Source organism: Danio rerio, chromosome 14 (assembly GCF_049306965.1).
Source record: "Danio rerio strain Tuebingen ecotype United States chromosome 14, GRCz12tu, whole genome shotgun sequence".
NCBI classification, from domain to species: domain Eukaryota; kingdom Metazoa; phylum Chordata; class Actinopteri; order Cypriniformes; family Danionidae; genus Danio; species Danio rerio.
The window spans coordinates 26420257-26441360 of NC_133189.1; the positions used below are offsets into that span (position 1 = coordinate 26420257).

The following is a 21104-nucleotide window of genomic DNA, read 5'->3' on the forward strand; positions in this document are numbered from 1 at the left end:
TAGGAAGAGGAGTATTACAGATATTAAAAGACAGTGTTATGTTTATATATACAGTTGAAGTCAGAATTGCTAGCCCTTTGATTTTTTTTCTTAATATTTCCCAAATGATGTTTAACAGAGCAAGGACATGTTCACAGCATGTCTGATAATATTTTTTTCTTCTGGGGAAAGTCTTATTTGTTTTATTTCGGTTAGAATAAAAGCAGTTTAAAATGTTTAGGAACCATTTTAAGGTTAAAATTATTAGTCTCTTTAAGCTATATTTTTTCTGATAGTCTACAGAACAAACCATCATTATACAATAACTTGCCTAATTACCCTAACCTGCCTAGTAAACCTAATGGACCTAGTTAAGCCTTTAAATGCCACTTTAAGCTGTATAGAAGTGTCTTGAAAAATATCCAGTAAAATATTATTTAGTGTCATCAAAAATAAAATAAATTAGTTATTAGAAATGAGTTATTAAAACTTTTATGTTTAGAAATGTGTTGAAAAAAATCTGCTCTCCGTTAAACAGAAAATGGGAGGTACTGATTTACATAAATGTATTAATACTATTGCTTCATTAATCACATTCTGCATGCTCCATGGCCAGATGACTTGATTTGAATCCAGAATTTTTATTTAATGTTCACATATATTAAGGCTGTCACTAAATAAATGCTTACTGCTTAGTCTAAAATGTGTTTATTTATTTGAATATAAAGCTTTTTATTTGATTTTATTAAATATAATATAACATGTTCTTAGTTTTATGATAATATAATATAACATAATATAATATAATATAATATAATATAACATAACATAACATAACATAACATAACATAACATATAATATAATATAATATAATATAATATAATATAATATAATATATTTTCTAGAGATGGGTTGCGGTTGGAAGGGCATCTGCTGCGTAAAAACATGCTGGATAAGTTGGTGGTTCATTCCGCTGTGGCGACCCCAAATTAATAAAGGGACTAATCCGAAAAGAAAATGAATAATATAATATAATATAATATAATATAATATAATATAATATAATATAATATAATATAATATAACATTTACACTTATTTAGCAAAATAATAATTCTGTGAAATCTAATTCAATATAGCAGAGCTTTAAGGTGGTGATTTAATATAAATAATAATAAATAAAAAAGATAAATAAAAAAATATATATATATTTATAAACAGTATATAAAAATTGTTGTTGACCAGCGTGTATCTAACATGCTGGACTTCAAAGCACCGCCTGGCAAGCAACAAACCCCGCCTCTGCCTGACCAAGGGGGCGTCTTTAAAGTGTACACAGCCAAGCACGAACCAATAGAGATTCAGAAAGACAGAGCTCTGTGTCAGCACTGCCCAATAAGGTGATCCTATGTTTGGATATGGACTTTCTCAGGGTATATAAGTGGGAAGAAGCTTGCACGTCACTGCCTGACGCCAAGGGTTGGGGTGTGCAGGGCAGAAGTAAAACTTGCTTTAAACTTACATACTGAGAACATTCTTCTTTTTTTTCCCACTTTTAATAGTTTCTTCTTTAATATTTTATTTAATAAACTCTTAAATATTTGTTTTAAAAAAAGTCATATAATCGCCAAAAGGTAAGTGATTTAATTATTTGTTCATGGTCTTTAAGTATTTTTCATAAATACGCAGTGTACGGTTTAACATTATATTAAATTGTGACTTCTCGGGCTACAGATGTTTCGTTGGTCGTTTCGTTGGTCGTTTATCAGGCCTAAAAATGTCCTCTAACTTGCCATCCTAAAACAACAGAAGACTCTCTTCATCCGTTCGCTTAACGTAAAATAACTTTACATAGTTTCAAACATTGAAGTTAAAGTGCAACTATGTATTATATTGTTTCTAAAAGTTATTTGGAAGTATGACGCAAACTCCGATGGTTAAGTGTTAGTGTTAAACCATTGCTGACCCACTGGTTGACGGACATGCCCAGACATGACCAGCGGTCCTCGCGCACAGTCAGTGACGCTTCAGTCTGTGGAGCCCAGCTCTACAACACCGCGTTCACGATTATTAAGCGCAAATTAATATAAAAAAGCAGTTTAGAGAAATGACTTAATTTTTTTTAAATGAGTCAGTTTCGTAAGCCTGAACATGCCCGGGCATGACATGTCGCGTTCATTCAACGCGTCGTTTTTCAAAATGGACACTTGTATTAACTGCCCTACATGGTGAGCACAGTTTCACACGGTGGTGTCAAATTAATTCATAGATATTGTAGAACAGTTTTTAGATGGGAACTTTTTCACAATTAATTCCCTTTTTGTATTAATATTCTAAAACTGGTAGAGCAAGACGTGTCGATTCACCAAAAGAAACAAAACCATAAATCAATATACCTAATATTTCAATAGGTTTAGCAATGACCTATTATTACTTTATGTTGGTTGGTTGAGCTTTCAGTTTAAGGCTTTAAAGGCAGTGTAAAGTCTAAAATCCATTATGGATAAAATGTTTTGTAGTACACATTTGATTAAGTGTTTCTCATTTGATTAAGTGTTCTGAACCTAAATTTAGCTCACTGGCATGTATGATTTAATCAAATTTGCTTAAACCTTTTCTTTTCTACTGTACAGTTAAATGTGCTGATTTAATAATAATAAAGGTAATAAAAATTATGAACTGGGTATTATATTTATCAAAGTTATTCTGTATTGTAATGTTTGGGAGCAGAGCCTTCAAAAAAAAAAAAAATTGTGAATGGGGAAAAAGTAGTTAGGAACTGGTCTGTTTGGTTTTCCTCAGAATTAACCTTTACAATCACATGATCAGTATGGAAATTATGCTTGCTGTATATGAATATTGCTGTGATCTTAAACAGTACTTTAGTAATGTTGCTATTTCGTTATTATTTAGATGATTGACCAGGTGACCGAAACGGGGGCTTTGCCCTTTACAGTCCAGCTCAAATCTCTTCTAGACCAAGAGTCCAGATATCAGCCCAAACTCTGTGGACTCCGCGTCATCGAGTCCGCTCAGGATAATGGTCTGCGAATGACCGTCAAGCTGAGAGACTATCAAGTGAGAGAGCTTCTCTCCTTGACTCGATTCTTTGGCTTCTGTGCGGAGACGTTTTCCTTTGCCGTGAATCTCCTAGATCGATTCCTGGCTGTGATGAAGGTATGTGTGCTCCAATATTTGTGAAATATGACTCATTTCAGCACTTGGCCTTCAGAATATGAGATTCACAGTTTGAACGGTTTTGTTCTTTCTTCAGATTCAGCCCAAGCATCTGTCTTGTGTGGGTCTGTGCTGCTTCTACATCGCTGTGAAGACTTCAGAAGAGGAGAAAAATGTCCCTCTGGCCAGTGACCTCATCAGGATCAGCCAGAATCGCTTCACTGTTCATGACATGATGAGGATGGAGAAGATCATTCTGGAAAAGCTCAACTGGAAGGTCAAGGCTCCGACTGCTCTTCACTTCCTCAGATTCTTTCACTCTCATATTCAAGAGAAAGTGGACACAGAAAGGTGAATGACTTGACCCCCATATATACATTGTTTGTTTTTGACACAATTATTTTATTAAGACAAACTTTTTATTGAAGTGAAACTGCATGTATGATTTGGAACAGTTTGAACAGGTACTGTGTAGACCTGGTGTCCGTTCTTCCTACGTGGATTACTGAATTAGCTTTATTTGGATATTGACTATTTGACACTATCCAGGGTCGTTTAGTTCTTCAAAACTCATCTGAGACTTATTGTCATAGCAACAGTTCTGGTTGTTCAAACCTGCTTGGGAGCAGGTTCATTTCATATAAACAGGATTAGATTCAGTCAGTTTAAGCAAATATAATACTGAAAGTATGTACTAAATGCTGATTATCTTACATTAGTTATATTATCACACACACGTAAAATATATACTAATAAAACGTATGCAATCTGCACTCTGAAATAAAAGTACAAAGACTGCCACCTGGCGGTTCAAAGAGAACATACTTTGATGTTCATGATGTTTTAAAAGGCCCCTTTTAAGACACCGTGTCCATGCACAATATTCGACTTAAAAAAAAAAAAAAGGATCCTAATTTATGCAGTCATGCATGTGTTTTGACTGCTAATATGCCGATTTGCTGCTTCCCAAAAGTTTCAGACCCCTTTACCGATATCAAAATCCTTTGATGCAAAATTGATAGTTATTTTCTGCCCATTAAAAAAAAATGAAATGCATGATGAATACTCTTGACACATGAAAGTGTAAAGCCTGCAGCCCACAACACATGCTGAATGTTATTGCGTGTCATATTTAAACCGTTTACTGCTAATTTTATGTAATTTTGCTCACAAGGGTAATCGAATATCAATCACAAAATGTCATTACGCTGCTGTGCCATCAGCCAATCGTTGCATTGCTGATCATGATTTCGAGGATCGATAGATCTGTCCTTCACAACAGCGATCTCAGTTCATCCAGACATTTGTCTGATTCGCAAACTTGTTTGAAGAACCAAATTAGCCAGAGATCGGTTATCAAGATTTAAAGATCCAGGATCTGTCAAATCATCTTGGATTATTTTAAGCAAGGTACAAAGAAAGAACCCCTGGATGTTATGGCCAGAATTTATATTATGATCCTTTTCAAAATTTCAGCTGATATAATTCTGATATCAATTATGGTAATTAATAAGCCTCAGAATAATTTTAGAACTCCCTTTACATCTATACAAAGCCTCAAAGTAATTGGCCAAGTCCATAAAACCTTTTAACCTGGTTGACCATGTTTTGACCGTTTCAAATATTGGCTTACAGCATTGTTGGTTTACAAAAAAATCAAGCAAACATAATCCTGTTGCACTACTACACTTGTTTTTTGTTTTGTTTTTGTTGTTACAATAAAACCAAATATCATGTTAAATGAGAGAAATTTTTTGGCATACTTAAAAAAAAAAAAAAAAAAAAAAGTTAGTATTCCATGTTTTATAAAGATTGTTTTAAAATAAATTGGTCCTACACTTCATATTTTGATATGACACATCTACTATTTGGTTGGATGTTTTAATGCATTTTTCTTCAACATCCCAAAATTTCTGTGTAAACTAGCGACACTGAGTTGATAATTGCAATCCAAAATTTTTCTTGTTGTGGCAGTTCAAGGGTTAATGTTTAACTTTTTTACATTTTTGCATCAAATTAAAAAAAAAAGTGAAATCAAAAATAAACATTCATAGCTACATAAATAGATGACAATGGAGCTTATGTTTTGGATGCAGCTTGGCTTAAATTGAAGTTACCCCATCTTCTAACAAAGTAGGACTATGATGAGATCCAGTAACAATTACCGCTTGCTTTGAGTGCTTTTGGGTGGATTCTTAAACTTTCACCACTTAATGGGGCTTACATGGAATGTGCCACACAATGACTATACATTTTATAGTGCATTTATTTCAATGTTCGTTTGTAGCTTCACAGACCCTCGCAGCGCCCACTCAATGGGCTTGTTTTTCAGGAATTTACGACAAACTAATAAACAGCATTTACTTGAAATATTTTTATAACATTTTGAAGTTATCGCTTTTTTTTTTTTTTAATCCATGACCTGTGATGCAAAAAAAAGTTGTTAAATGTCTTTGATAAATGTTTTGAATGTTTGAAAAATTTTTTCCCTCTCTGTTATAAATAACCATAACCTGATTTAAAAGCTATTGTACACCTATACAAATGTTTCCAATGTTTTTCAGTAAGAAGATTCTGAACATCGAGAGGCTTGAGGCACAGTTAAAGGCATGCCATTGCTCATTTACTTTCACTAAACTAAAGGTAAGCAGCATCATTATTATTATTATTATTATTATTATTATTATCTTATTTTTTTAATTGTCCAAGTATGTTTGAAGCTTTTTCATAACTATATAACGGTCTCTACAGCCTTCCCTGCTTGCTTTGTCTCTTCTGGCCCTGGAGATTGAGGATCAGCACGAGTATGAGCCAGTTCCATCTCTAAAAGAGGCTCTAGATGGTCTGCAGCAGAGTTTAAATGTGAGTTTCTTCAAATGAAAAGTTGCTTTACAGATTGCCTCAAAACAGTTTCTACTTTTAAATGTCAATTTAGTTGGGAAATGGCATGAAGACAGCCTAAGATCACGTTTACATGTTGCCCATTAAATTGGCATATTTCTGTTTTAGACTTCACTGTCCACACTGAGATGGTGTTTTTAAATCAACAAATGTATTTTGAAAACCCTCTCAAAAGTGACTATTTGGAACCGTTTTCATTTCAAAGAAACAAAATGGCAGGCAGAAATGCTGTGGATCACAGTATCTTGCATCTTGAGTACAGGTATTAGGGCGTAGAACTAACTTTCAGGAAACTATTGATCTATAGTGTTGAAACCCACTTTTTTTTTTTTTTTTTTTTTAACATTTATAAAGACGCCATTGTAAAAATGTATCCATATTAGTGTAGATGTAGCAGTATTGTGCAACTAGTTTAGTGATCACAGTTGTCAAAATGAATCTTTCATAGTGAAATAGAAATCATTTTATTTGGTGATGCATCCGAGTGTAATTATCAGGAAAAAAAAAAATCAAAGGGCACAATCTGTTCTATTTTTAGGAGTGGCAATGCATAAACACTTGGGAGTGTCAATTGTTTTTTTCGGTGCAATGAAAATGCGAAAAATTCAGTATCGGTTCAGTAAAAATTATAACTAGTTATATAATTTTCTAGTTAACATACTGCCTTACTATATGGCAAGGGAGGTGAGTGTGAGAAATTAAAACAATCCAACTACTTAAATGCAAAAACCTTGCGCAATTTACTGTGTGAGTTTGCTGGACAGTCTTAAGGTTCCTACACACTGGGATGCTTTTCATTTGCGTTTATCGTCATTTTACAAGAAGTTTTTCCGTATTCATACCCAATCGATTTTCACTGTTATCAAGCAAAAGAGTGCAAATTCACTCCTTGACGTTAGATGTCGCTACACAACTTTAAGCTTCTGACACCCGCTTATAACACAAAAGAAGAGGAAGTTCACACGCTTGTTAAAGTTACTGATGACTCAAACAAGCATGGATGGTTCAAGCAGCAGCTCCAGCTCTAGTGATGAAGAAATTATTATTGTTCAGCAGTGCAATAGGCAGCTAAACGTTCATATTGCCTCTGGGCAATGGGCATCCTCAATGTGCCCTCGCATTGACAGTTTTGCGCTTGAGCGCCTCCCAAGTGCTTTTTACTGTAACTTCAGCAGCTCCGTGCACGTGAACAAAAGTGGCGATCTGATTGGTGGAGAAAGTTTTGACGCAGCGTGTCAAAACAAAAAGAGCATGAGACTTTTTTTTTTTTTTTTTTTTTTTTTTTTTTTTTTTTAAATGACGCTTTGTGCACGATCACATTGACGTTCGTTATTTAGTCGTGAGGCGTCGAAAAACGCGAGCATAAAACGTCTCTGTGTGCACAGGCCTTTACACTTACACTTGAGATGTAGCAGAAGCACCTATTTTACTGCGATTTTGAGAAAATTAAAGTAATCTACATTTTTGTCTCTCTCTTGACTTTTGACCAGCTGGCGTGTGGTAACGTTTCCTCATCTACTCTCTGCTGTTATATTGATACCTGTTGATCCAGACACGAGCGCGTGTCTCCATAGCAAGTTTTGTCCTTCTTGTCTATCATTGATCACTGGCAGCAGCAATTACAATTGATCTGTGTTTATCATCGGTGAACAACACCAGAGCCAATTGCAGCTCTTTCCGTTGAGTGCGTGAGCAATCATAGAGGTCTTAAAACTCGCTCGACAATGTATTTACAATTGTTCATTTGATCTGAATGCTCGTGTTGTTCTGTGCTGACTGCTTGTATTAAAGGGCAGAATTGTATTTCAAATAATATCTAAATCTATTTATACGTTTTAATACAAGAATTGCTGTGTTGTGAAGTAAAATATAAATTTATGTATGGAAAGCATCTTTAATGCTCAGATATTGAATTGAACCAAATCGATGGCCTGATAATTGTAGCCGAACTGTGAGGTGTAGGCTCGCATCTCTACTAAACGCTTATTCAACGACCTAGATTAAGTTATATATTACAGTGCATGGGAGCATTAATATGCTTTTTAAAGAGGTGATTCTGTAATTTGCATTCAAGTGATACATTTTGCCTTTTTTTTTTTTTTTTTTTCTCCCCCCGAAACTGAATTTATTTTGGTTATTTGCATTTCAGGTTAAAGTTGGAGACCTGGTTTGTGTGAGGGAGCTTGTTGCCAAGTGCCTGGTTGAATATTCCAGCACCAAGTGCCAGAAGCCAAATGGCCAGAGACTGCGGTGGATGATTTCTGGTAGAACTGCCAGACAACTGAAGCACAGTTACTATAAGATCGCCCATCTACCTACAATTCCTGAATATGCTTGTTAAGACTATTAGTGTTGAGTGCCCATAACTGAACAACATTCAGTCCTATGGGTGAATGGCTTGACTGTCATCACATTTTCTGCCTTCAGACTATGGTTTTATATAGTTTGTAAAGATGATGTTATGGGTACCTAACTCTAAATTCCTACTCACTTCCCCAGTCTTTATATTTTCACGTTAACACTTTTCCATAATTGTATTCATTTACATTGACATTGATTCTATCTTGATTACTAGTCAAAAGTGGTTTTCAGCAAGTTACTTATGGCTTCTACTGGTAAGGCTTGCTCATGTACAGTATGTTCATTTGGATCGGTGCAAAAAGCGCTGGTTGTTTGAAGCAATGAAGTATAGAACCGCCTAGGTCCTCAGTCCACTGTGTGGAAGAGGAGGGAGAAGGGTTTTGAGATTCAAACTACAACAATAGAACCAAGAGATCAGGCCCGAAACCCTTAACTCCCACCCTAGGTTGTCGGCTGTCGAAATGCACACTCCTACCCAAGGTGATGAAACGAGATGTTTTCTTTTCTTCTGCTTTCTAATGTGGAATGGCTTTGGAAATGCAGGTTTTAACTTGATTTAATATGCCTTTAAGAGGAAGGATTAGTTAAGTACTTATTGACCGGTGTTTTTTTGTTTTGTTTTTGGACATTTGGTTAATACTACAGTATCTATGACCATTTGTTTTACGCCTGGTTTCAATAAAACTAACACAAAACAAAAAAAAAGAGTGACACAAATAAAACTGTTGAAATGGATTGTGTTATTTGAAATTGCTCCTTTTTGTTTTGGCTCTAATCTGGAATTTGAAAGCAGTTTTCTGCAAATTGATGTAGTTGAACCTTTCAATAAAACTTTATTGAAATGTAAAACGCACTGGCTTGTTTGTGGTGTTTGAGAAGAGGCATTTCAGAAGTGCTTGAATATGATTTATTGAAATTCAAAGGATTGCGGTGCTAACAGTCTTCTGAAACCACTGTGGTGGTGGCTACAAAAAAACCTTGGCATTTGTAAATTAAAACCACCATATAGGCTGCTTGTGATGATTATGGCTTTATAACAATAGCTGACTTTGTTGCGATATGCTCCTTATATTTTAAACATAAAATTGGAGAAAGAAAACACTTTTTAAAAAAGTGTTAAGTAGTTAGAAAAGCAGTCCTTTTATTTTTGCAAGCTGGAGAAATCTGGTCCTCCACCGTGAAAGTTTCCAGAGATCTCTGCCCCACTGAAGTCAAATCCAGGATTCTGTTTGAAAGAAGAAAAAATGTAAACAATGGATACAACTGTTCAAAACACCACATCATTAGACATGCTGCATTTGCTTTTAATAGACGAGTGTTAAAACTAACATTACTTCAAAAATCCACTAAGAATTTTAAATCTCATTCAGAAAGTCATGATTTGCACTTGTTAAAGTAACTTCTAGTTTTTTACATTCTTGGCAGATACAAAACAGGCGTTTCGGCACTGAGGAGGGCATTGTGCCAAAACATCTGTGTATTGTATCTGCAAAGAATGTAAAAGTAAAAATTAACAAGTGCAAATCATGACCTTCTCAATGAGATTATTAAAGTTTAATGCACCAAATTTTTAAAAACTCCGAGCATGCAGTGCTGACCTAATTACTGAACGAGAATTATTATTTTTTATTAAAAAAAGACATGCATACGGGGGGAAAATTATTTTTTACATTTAGAGTTTGTCTAAATTGTAGGTCATAAGATGGAATGTCTCAGCTCTTAAAGTGACCACAGCCTAGTCCAGCTGATGTTTTTTTTTTTTTTACATATAAATATAAAATTAAAATTGAGAATTTTCACTAGTATGTAGACCAGGGGTGCCCAAACCCAGTCCTGGAGGGTCGGTGTCTTGTAAAGTTTAGTTGCGACCCCAGTCAGACACACCTGGGCTAGATAATCCAGCTCTTTATAGGCTTTCTAGAAACATCCATGCAGGTGTGTGGTGGGAAGCTGGAGATAAAATCTGCAGGACACTGGCCCTCCATGACAGAGTTCGGAAACCACTGATGTAGACTATTAGAATACACTGTAATTTGGATCAAATCCAATGGAGATTTTTCTTTACATTTCTGCTGGGCCACTAAATATGTTATCAATGTTTGACTTAGCAATATGGGAATGTGATGTGGATTTAGACATCACTACACAAGATGCAGTACTAGACAGACTTGGACAGCAGTAACTCTAAAATTAGGGTAAAACTATAATTGGTAACACTTTACAATAAGGTTCATTAGTTAATGCATTTACTAACATGAACTAATCATAACCATCACATGTACATCATTTATTAATCATAATTGAACATTTACTAATGTATTATTAACATCAAAGTCAATGCTTGTTAACATTAGTTAATGCACCATGAGTTAACATGAACTAACAATGAACTACTGTATTTTCATTAACTAACGTTAACTAACATGAACAAATAAAGCAGTAAATGTATTGTTCATTATTTGTTCATGTTAGTAAATGCAATAGTTAACATTAACTAATGAACATTATTGTAAAATGTGACCCTATAATTTTGTAATTTTTCTGTTGATACAATGCAATATACAGGTGAAAATTAACATTATTTAACAACGTACCGTTTAATAGCGTTACAATGACATTAATAATTTGTATCATTTAATTTAATAGGAACATTGCATGGTTACATTACATTTGTTACACCTGTTTGTGATTAAATAATGTCCATTTTAAGGCCAGTAATGAAGAAACTTATGCTTATAATAATTTATTTTTAGCCAACAGAATACCAATGGTTTACTTTAATAAGAGTTAGGATATCAATATTTGGTGAAATAACCCAGCTTTTCAACACTAGGTATAAAACAACATTTTCTAAAAATACATAAATAAATAAATAATTCATTAATTACCATTTATGTATATGAAATTTGGAGGAAATGTTCTCAGATCTAAATAAATAACATTTCACTCAAACACAAACCTAATAAATTAAGTAAATACAAAGAAGCAGAGATTAATCTTCATTTCCTTCCATAGATGTATATAGTTACAGCATATTTGTTTTAAGTCGCCGGTAGGGCTGTGCAATTAATCTGAAAAAAATTAGCAATCTTGATTCGACCCTGCACATGATTTTAATTCAGGCAATGATATTTTCATGTTCAGGAGTGAAGCGTAAAGGGGGTTGCACATTGTCTTCACATTATATTATGGTTGCTCAGCAACATGAAACCTCCAAATGGTGTCAAAAGTGTCACATACTGTATTTATGAGGTATAATTCACCCAAAAATGTCATTTCTGTCTTCATGTAATGACGCATTCGTGGCTGCGAAATCACACATAAGATGACACACTGTTTACTACCAAAAGGACGTATGCGTGCCCGCCTATATCATCTACTTTAGTTAACAGAACCTGCATAGGCTATGAATAAAAGCTAATAAAATTGCAAATAACGTTCAGTTTGTTGCAAACTAAACTGAAAAGTAACCGCAGCCATGACATGAGCACACTCAGTGATCATATTGCATTTTAAAGTTATGATTATGACAAGCGTTTGATGTGTTTTTTCTTTTATAGCGAACACAAAGTAGTACGGTATGGTACGATGCAGTTTGGTACGTTTTTTTACCGTTTCCACTGTCAAAAGGTACGTAAAAGTGAACGGTACCGTACCACTTTTTGGTCACCCTTTTCAAAGGGTACATAGCTCAATAAAAGAGTACTAAAATGCAGAGCAAGACACACAGCTGAACGCTATTGGTTTAGAGAGAAATGTCAGTAACGTGTACACATGCAGGAGAATAAAAACAAAGAAAGCGGCATTTTTAAATACACAGCAGGGCTGTTCGATTTTGGGAAAAATAATAATCATGATTATTCAAAACAATTATCAGTTGACGTCAAAATTATTAGCGATCCTGTGAATTTTGTTTTTAATAAATATTTCGCAAATGATGTTTAACAGAGCATGGAATTTTAACAGTATTTCCTCTAATATTTTTTCTTCTGGAGAAAGTCTTTTTTGTTTTATTTTGGCTACAATAAAAGCAGGTTTAAATATTTTGAAACCTATTTTAAGGTCAATATTATAATTATCAATATTATATATTGTATATATTATATATTATATATTTTTGACTGCCTAATTATCCTAATTAAGCCTTTGAATCGCACTTTGAATCTGAATGCTTGTATTTAGAAAAATATCTAGTAAAATATTATGTGCAAATATCATCATAGCAAATATAAAAGAAATCAGTTATTAGAAATGATTTGTTAAAACTTACATGTTCAGAAATAAGTTGAAAAAAAATCTTCTTTCCATTAAACAGAAATTGGGGAGGAAAAGGGTAACTAATATTCAGGAGGTCTAATAATTCTGACTTCGACTGCATGTATAGTTATTTTCCACCCGCAAAGGAAAGGAAAGAGAAATAAATACAATAGAAAAAAAAAAATGAAACAAACTGCTTTAAGCAACTTCACTATAAGAAGAAGACTTTATCTACAAAAGTCCTTCAGTCAAGAGCAGTGAGGGATTTTCTCCTTTTGTGGTTTGATTAATGATAAAAAAAGGGGGCAGCAGGAATATGGCGCTGTCACTTTAATGGTTTCTCTTTCACGTGTCTTTTGATTCTCAACTCGTTTGTTTATTACACAAATGAGGGTTAATATGAATAATCACTAAACACCGCGTTTTGACACCTATTTGACCATTAAATCGCTGACCTTAAGATGACTATAGATTTGTACGCTTCGCTCGTTTCAGTGTGCGAATGAGACCGAATGCTAACCGCATGCTTCTGAGTGTGTGTGTGTGCGCAAGCATACGATCTTTCGCGCTTTTAATAGCAACAAATGTGTAAAACTGAAAAGGGGGCGATATATGATGCAATAATTGTTTATCTCGATTAATGGTTTTTCATAATCGCTAGAAGCCAAAATCGAAATCGGATTTTCGATTAATTGCACAGCCCTACATTACACCGTACTAATATATACATATATTAACAACCTATGGTCGACCCGAGCTCAAACAAACCTTGTTGTCATTTTGATGAACAGCGACAAAGCCAAGAAGAGCAAAATCTGCCGTGTCCTGTTGTTGTTTTACAAGGCCATCTAAAAGCGCTTGGCCGCCCCTGGCCCGGTTAGAAGTGGTGTGCCTGAGCGCGATTCACTTGGGTTTTGGCGTGGTACGCTTGTGTGTGAGTGCAAAAGGCGTCAAAACCAGAAACTGAAAGCGAGACATGACTTTTAAGGGACTGTTTCATATGGATTTATTAATCATTCTTACTGTTCAATGAACGCAAACCCTTCACTGCACGACAGTTGCGCACTTTCAGCAACCTCCTAATTCCTGCAGGACTTTATGGTTGTTTATCAGTGCCAAAAGTGGCGGATCTGTTTGGCGAAATATCTGACTGCCTGTCACCGCATCCCAAACGATATAACTAAAGAATTGTCCACTGTGCTGAGCGAGAGCGCTTACTGAAGAGCGCAGCATCGATGACGTAATCGTGCCCAGGCCCGAATGTAATGTGAGTGCGGGCTGTCGGGGGAGACGGGAGGGGGGACAAGTGTGCTTTAGCCCGGTTCAAGGCTTCTGTACATTGTGTGAGTATGGCCTAGAACTACTCTAGCCTATATAATGTTGAATATAATGCAAGAGGGAATCTGATAATGACAAATGTTTCATTTTACCAGTGAAAACATGGTCTAATAATGTCAATGACAAACGACAAGTATATGTCTCAAACATAATAATTCAACTTTAGAATTATAATTATAAACATAATTAATATAAATAATTATAATCTGATGTTATCACTTTGCTGTGAATTAACAACCAGGACATATTTAAAGTCATTCCAAGTCTATACAAAATGTAGCATTTTATCCAACGGTAGACATAGGCCAAAGATTATTGTTGATTTATCATATGTTTGAGAATAACAATAATAACAGCCTACTCATATTAACCTTTATTTTATATCTACAGAATCGTGATCTTGATTTTAAGCACGGAAAAAAAAATTGTGATTCTCATTTCAGCCAGAATCGTGCAGCTCTAGCCGCCGGCCATCTGACAGGTGTGCGGAAATATGTGTTTTAGGCTCTTGCATGCACATACTTGGCTTTTACACCAATGTGACAATGCCATTTTGACAAGGTGCGAGTTATTTCCCTGAATATCTGCTACGTGTGATAGAAGTGTGACCCCAGCAGGGTGTAATAATAATAGTCCTGCACCTCTCTCTGAAACCTCTCCAGCGTGAGCTTCCTTTGCATCTGATCCTGCACCCACGGGTCGGCCATAAACTCGCCCTCCAAAAGAGACTGCCAGCAGTTCCCAGCCTCTCGGTTTGTCTTCATAAGAACTATACGGATCAGTTTTTTATCCTCTGAAAGCAGAAAGAAGTTTGTTTTTTCGGAGCGGCTGAGGAAAGACACGAGCATTATTTACTCTGACATGAATTGGTAAATGGCTTTTAGTTGTACCTAATGTCCACGTTGCTTCATCGCAGACTGTAGATCCAAACAGCTTCCCCTAAGAGACGACAGAAAACTGAATTTAGCATTTAGAAGTAGCTGTCAGGTTCTGTTAGCATCACTAGCAACAACATGTAGCTCAGTGGGTCTTTTCATATGCCTGTGCCACACGCTGCAGCACGCAACAGAGGTGCATGACAGTAATTACACTTATACACGCTCCAATATGATTGTGTGTTTACATGACAGGACGTCCTATCAAGACATACAACTTTACCATTTACATTTATTCACTTGGCAGACGGTTGTATCTCTCACAAAAGAGGATAGAAGATGCACTTCATATCAACAGAGATCAGCAGTAATATATAGATGCTGAGTTTAAGTTAGCTTAAAAGTGTGTTTATAATGTACATAATGCAGATAAGCAGATAGATGAGGAATAAGCAGAGTGCTATTATTGGACAAATAAATGATTTAGTGCTATAATGGACCAACTGGGGCACTTGTATTCAGGTTAAGCTCTAAGATTGCTCTTATTCTGACCAATGCATTTCCATGACTCTTTCAATGTCTCTATGCCATAAATGACTGAACAGGGTTTGATCTTTTAAATAAAACGAAACAAAACAAAAAAAAAAATTGAATGATGAGCTGTATACCAGGGTGGATCAGCAACAACAAATCAGACGAGAATGGCCAGACTGGTTCCAGCTGATTAAAAAAACTCAAATAACCCCTCGTTACAACTGAGGTATCCAGAAGACATACAACACGCCGAACCTTGAGGCTACAGCAGCGGAAGACCTCATCAGGTGCCACTCCTGTCAGCTAAGAACAGAAAACTGAAGCTATAATTTGCACAGGCTCACCAAAATTGGACAATAGAAGATTTAAAAAAATGTTGCCTGTTCTGACGAGTCTCGATTTCTCCTGCAACATTCTGATGGTAGGGTCAGAATTTAGCATCAACAACATGAAAGCATGGATCCATCCTGCCTTGTATCAAAGGTTCAGGCTGGTGGTGGTGGTGGTATAATGGTGTGGGGGATATTTTCTTGGCACACTTTGGGCCCAATAGTACCAACTGAGCATTGTGTCAACGCCACAGCCTGCCTGAGTATTATTGCTGACCATGTCCTTCCCTTGACCACAAGGGAAGGCTGGAAGTATGGATGTTTTGATGGCTACCTCCAGCAGGATAACACACCATGTCATAAATCCCGAATCAGCTCAGACTGGTTTTTTAAACATGGCAATGAGTTCACTGTACTCAAATGGCCTCCACAGTCACCAGATCTCAATCCAATAGAGCACATATGGGATGTGGTGGAACAGGAGATTTGCATCAAGGATGTGTAGTCAACAAATATGCAGCAACCGTGTGATGCTATCACGTCAATAAGGACCAATATCTCTAAGGAATATTTCCAGCACCTTGTTGAATCTATGCCACAAAGGATTAAGGCAGTTCTGAGAGCAAAAGGGGGTCTAACTCAGTACTAGTAAAGTGTACCTAATAAAATGGCTGGTAAGTCAAAACAGAAAGTGACGTACATCCACTTGAAATGGTCATGAAATTAAAAAAAATGTAGGGCGGAGCATGATTTTGTCCTTTTAGAACTGATTGGGGTGTTAAAAGATATGTTTTGGTAACAAAATAAAAGTGGACTGACAAATAGATCAATGCAGTGCAGAAACAAGACACGCCCTAAAGGCGATCCATGTGACCAGAAGTGAAGAAAAGTCATTTCTAAGCAGGTAAAAAAAAACATTATAGTAAGCAATAAATAAACACACACACACACACACACACACACACACACACACACACACACACACACACACACACACACACACACACACACACACACACACATTTGTTTTTGTAAAAAGTGGATACATTACATATAATTCCATTCATTTTATTCAGCACAAACCATATATTATATTGCCCTCACCCCACCCTACCCCTAAACCCAACCATCACAGGAGACTGTGTGCAGCTTTACTCTCTTAATAAACTCATTCTGTGGGATTTATACACATTTTGAGAAAGGACCAATGTCCTCATATTTCACCTCCTTTTTTTAATACCTGTGTCATACCTATGTCATTATACAGGTTTGTGTCCTGACATGTCACAAAAACACGTACACACACACACACACAAACAGTTTAAGAAATACAAAATTATTTCAACATCATTTTCATCAAGTTAAAATTTATGGGTTAGTGGTTGGGACAGCCACCCCCCAACTGATGTACCCAGTATATTATGATTGTATATATATTCATTCATTCATTTTCTTGTCGGCTTAGTCCCTTTATTAATCCGGGGTCCATAATCCACAGCGGAATGAACCGCCAATTTATCCAGCAAGTTTTTACGCAGCGGATGCCCTTCCAGCCGCAACCCATCTCTGGGAAACATCCACACACACATTCAAACACACACTCATACACTACGGACAATTTAGCCTACCCAATTCACCTGTACTGCATGTCTTTGGACTGTGGGGGAAACCGGAGCACCCGGAGGAAACCCACATGAACGCAGGTAGAACATGCAAATTCCACACAGAAACGCCAACTGAGCCAGGCTCGAACCACAGACCCAGCGACCTTCTTGCTGTGAGGCAACAGCACTACTGCGCCACTGCTTCGCCCGTATATATATTAAACTTAACTTAAAAAATATTAAAAGCCTTGTGACAATGATTAGGGAAAACGTGGGCCCCCAGAGCCAAACCACTTGAGGTTTTTGAGGAAAATCAAAATGGAGGATAAGACCTGCTTATACCAGCACCACAATTTGTATGGATGTTTTCAGCATGACCTAGATCATGGGTCTCAACCTCAATTCCTGGACGGCCACAGCTCTGCACAGTGTCGCTCCAACCCTGATTAAACACAGCTGATCCAAATAATCAAGTTGTTCAAAACAGTCTCGAACACCTTGAATAGTTGCATTAGCTGTGTTTGATTAGGGTTGGAGCAAAACTGTGCAGAGCTGCGGCCCTCCAGGAATTGAGTTTGAGACCCATGATCTTAGGAATCTACTCAGGTATTTGTATTTTTTAAAAACAAGGTGGCGCTGACCTGTACTGGAACTGTACAGATAAGCTCAAATTATGAAAATCATTAACACCAAGTTCAAAGTATGCAAAAGTGTTATAGTGATACATCCTCATCAGAAGAAATAATCTTAGCCCTTACTAGGGTTGTAACGGTATGAATTTTTCACGGTATGATAATCGTCTAAAACAATACCACGGTTTGACGGTTTCGCGGTATACGGTATGTTACAAATGTTACAAAATAATAGAACAGTGAAGCAAATTTGACTTTTTCCAAATAATATATTTTTAGTTACTATAAACAACACCACTTACAATGAACAAATAAAAATAAGAAAATAATAAATAATGTGTCAAAGTCCAAATAAAGTCCAAATAAACATGGTGCAAATCCTCAGTAAAAAAATAGATATAAATATTTACTATACTATAAATAGTTACATAACGAAACTAGATTCAATATGGAACATCCTTAGGTTTTATGTGCCAGCATGGATATGGTTGTCTGTGGATATGGATATGGATATGGTTGTCTGCAATGCAGACAAACAGCTGCATCTTCATTTGCGTCTTTTGAAAACACCAAGAGCAGCAGTTCGTCTTTGCTGTGTCACTGTTTTGTCATGTTTCTGTGCTGCTGTGCATGCAAAAGTACTTAGTATGAGAATTATTTCATGCAAAACTTTTTTTTTTTTTGCGTTTTATTTAGCCGCGCATAAATGTATGCCTTTCTCTCATTCCGTGTTGTTCAAAAAGCTTGGTCCACAAACAAAAGCGAAACCTATGCTTATTGGTTGTGATATAGCGAGTTTGAACCAATCTGGGCATGGAGGAGGGACAATGCATCAATGTATCATGTCTGATTTGTCCGGAGACACAGTGACGAGCGTTTCTTTGTCAAATCAGCGTTGTCAAATGTTGATGACGTAACCGCACTGATTCCGGAGCCTCTGAAAGTCTGAAAGCACTGGAAAGCTGAGATTCTCTTCTTTATGCCAATCTTTGAATTGTATGAATCGGATCAGCGGATCAAAAGTTATTAAACATTTAAGAGCAATACTTATTTTTAGCGGCGGGCGGCTGTCTCGGTCTTTAAGGGTTAAAACCGTTGATATGCAATTGTTCATGGTATGATAATCGTGCACGTTCAAATCGTGGTAAACCGTCATACCGGTATATTGTTACAACCCTAGCCCTTACATGTGAAAAGTAACTTAACCCTGAGAGAAACTTTGACCAGTTGCTGACACTAGAGGAACTGAGGAAGAGATTCTCTTGCTTTGGTTAATATCCGGACTGTCCTTTATCTGTGCGCCAAATTACAAACTATTTACCATACAATTTTGCAGGCAGCCAGCCATAGGCTTCCAGAGCAGATTAAGAACAATAATAACAACAACATTTTCAATTATAATAGATGCCCACGCACATTCATGTCTGTGCTTCAGACCACTGTCTTTAAGAGAATGAAACAGATGTAGTGACAGATCTTTCCTTGCTGTCATGTACATCTGAACAAAACAGATTATCAAAGGAAAATAAAAACATTAGGCATTGACTGCTGTTTGGATGAAGGAGGATATAGGTGGGTGTGTAAGTTAAAACACACAAGTTAAATTGAAAAAAATATATATTTTTTTACATTGAATTGATATCAGTTTTAAAGACTAAATTCAAGCACAAAACCTCAAATGATGTGTAATAATAGCATATACATTTAAGTCAAAATTAATGTACATAGGAAAATGTGTCAAATGTGAGTGTCAAGTTTGTTTTAAATGTCCAATTTATAATAAAGTACTGAAAATAATAAATGATCATATTACTGTATGTTTACTGATTAAAAACACCTTGCTGACCAATATCTAAAACTTAGTACAGAGGAAGTTGTAAAAAATTACAATGACAATTAATTAGTATTTTGTGGCTGCACTGTGATCCTTAAAGTCTTTTTTATTATTCATGTTCTAAGTATGCTTGACAAGTTTTTATATTGAGAGCTGAAGGACAATTTAGTGAGTCTGTTCTGTAAACCACAGTGAAAATAAACAATTAACCCCCTTTTCTTCTTTGACCCACATTTCATTCACTAATTACAGGAATAGTTCACCACAAAAAATACATTTCTGTCATCAATTACTCCCCCTTTACTAGGTTCTTTCTTCTGTCAAACATAATATACTGTATGATTTGAGCAGGGTGATTTGGTCTAAAATCAAAATCTAGAATAATTGAACATTTTAAGTTGATTACAATTAATGAACGATTATTTAATTAATATATATATATTTTTTTTGCCCTCATAGTTCACTGACAGGTTTTGTACAGTATTTGTATTTGTAAAGTATTTGTACAGGTTTTGCTCACTTATTACAAGTGAGAGATTTCTGAAATGGATTACTTTTAATGTTTTTCATATTTAAAGTTTCTCTTTTATGTTGGACAAATATAGTAAATGTATTGTTCATTGTTCGTTCATGTTAGTAAATGCATGAATTAACATTAACTAATGAACTATTGTAAAGTGTGACCAAGGAAACTCCTAAAGCTTTGAAACCACTAAGAGGAGTAAATTGAGTAAATTTTCATTTTGGGGTGAACTACCCCTTTTATTAAACTTTTAGGTGTCTGTTAAAGCACAACACAATTATTTTCCACAAGTTGTCACACTGATCCGACCATTTAAAACAATCCTGTCCTATTAAACACTCAAGCTCCTTTTTAAAGCAGTTTTACAGGCTCCTGCTCAGTGGTCATCCATACCTTAAAAATCTGCTGGTCTTTGACTCGAAGCTCGATCTGTTTGCTCCCGATGTTGCACTTGATCTCTTTAGCTGAAGTGCCAGGAGGAACATTGACTTCGATGTAAACCTCCTCCATGGTCTGATACCAGGAGCCCCATGCAGTTTTACACGGGATCACCCCGCTCCTCTCCTCAAAATGCACCGACATGTCCCGCTCGCCTTACTGGCCTCTCATCAAAGCGTCTGCTCGAGATCATACAAACACACGCCGGTCGCAAAAACAGCAATAACTACAGCCAATGAAGTAGATATGTTTGTCATACATTCTGGTAATATTTCGAAGTGCCTTCTTCTGCAGTTCAATATAGTGGCGTGTCAAAGAAAAC

General features: G+C 36.0%; 2 protein-coding genes across 2 annotated transcripts; one reads left to right on the top strand and one right to left on the bottom strand.

Annotated features, from left to right (window-relative positions):
- The first annotated feature begins 1441 nt into the window (after nt 1-1441).
- On the top strand, nt 1442-9267 carry ccng1 (cyclin G1). The gene is given in 6 exon segments (NM_199481.1): nt 1442-1613; nt 2893-3156; nt 3254-3507; nt 5721-5799; nt 5908-6018; nt 8207-9267. Coding segments are annotated over 5 exon segments (900 nt in total). The 5' UTR covers nt 1442-1613; the 3' UTR covers nt 8399-9267.
- Nucleotides 9268-9311: 44 nt separating this feature from the next.
- nudcd2 (NudC domain containing 2) lies at nt 9312-21065 on the bottom strand. Its single transcript, NM_001003539.1, is given in 4 exon segments — nt 9312-9643; nt 14655-14806; nt 14904-14952; nt 20738-21065. Coding segments are annotated over 4 exon segments (474 nt in total). The 5' UTR covers nt 20927-21065; the 3' UTR covers nt 9312-9559.
- Between the last annotated feature and the right edge of the window lie 39 nt (nt 21066-21104).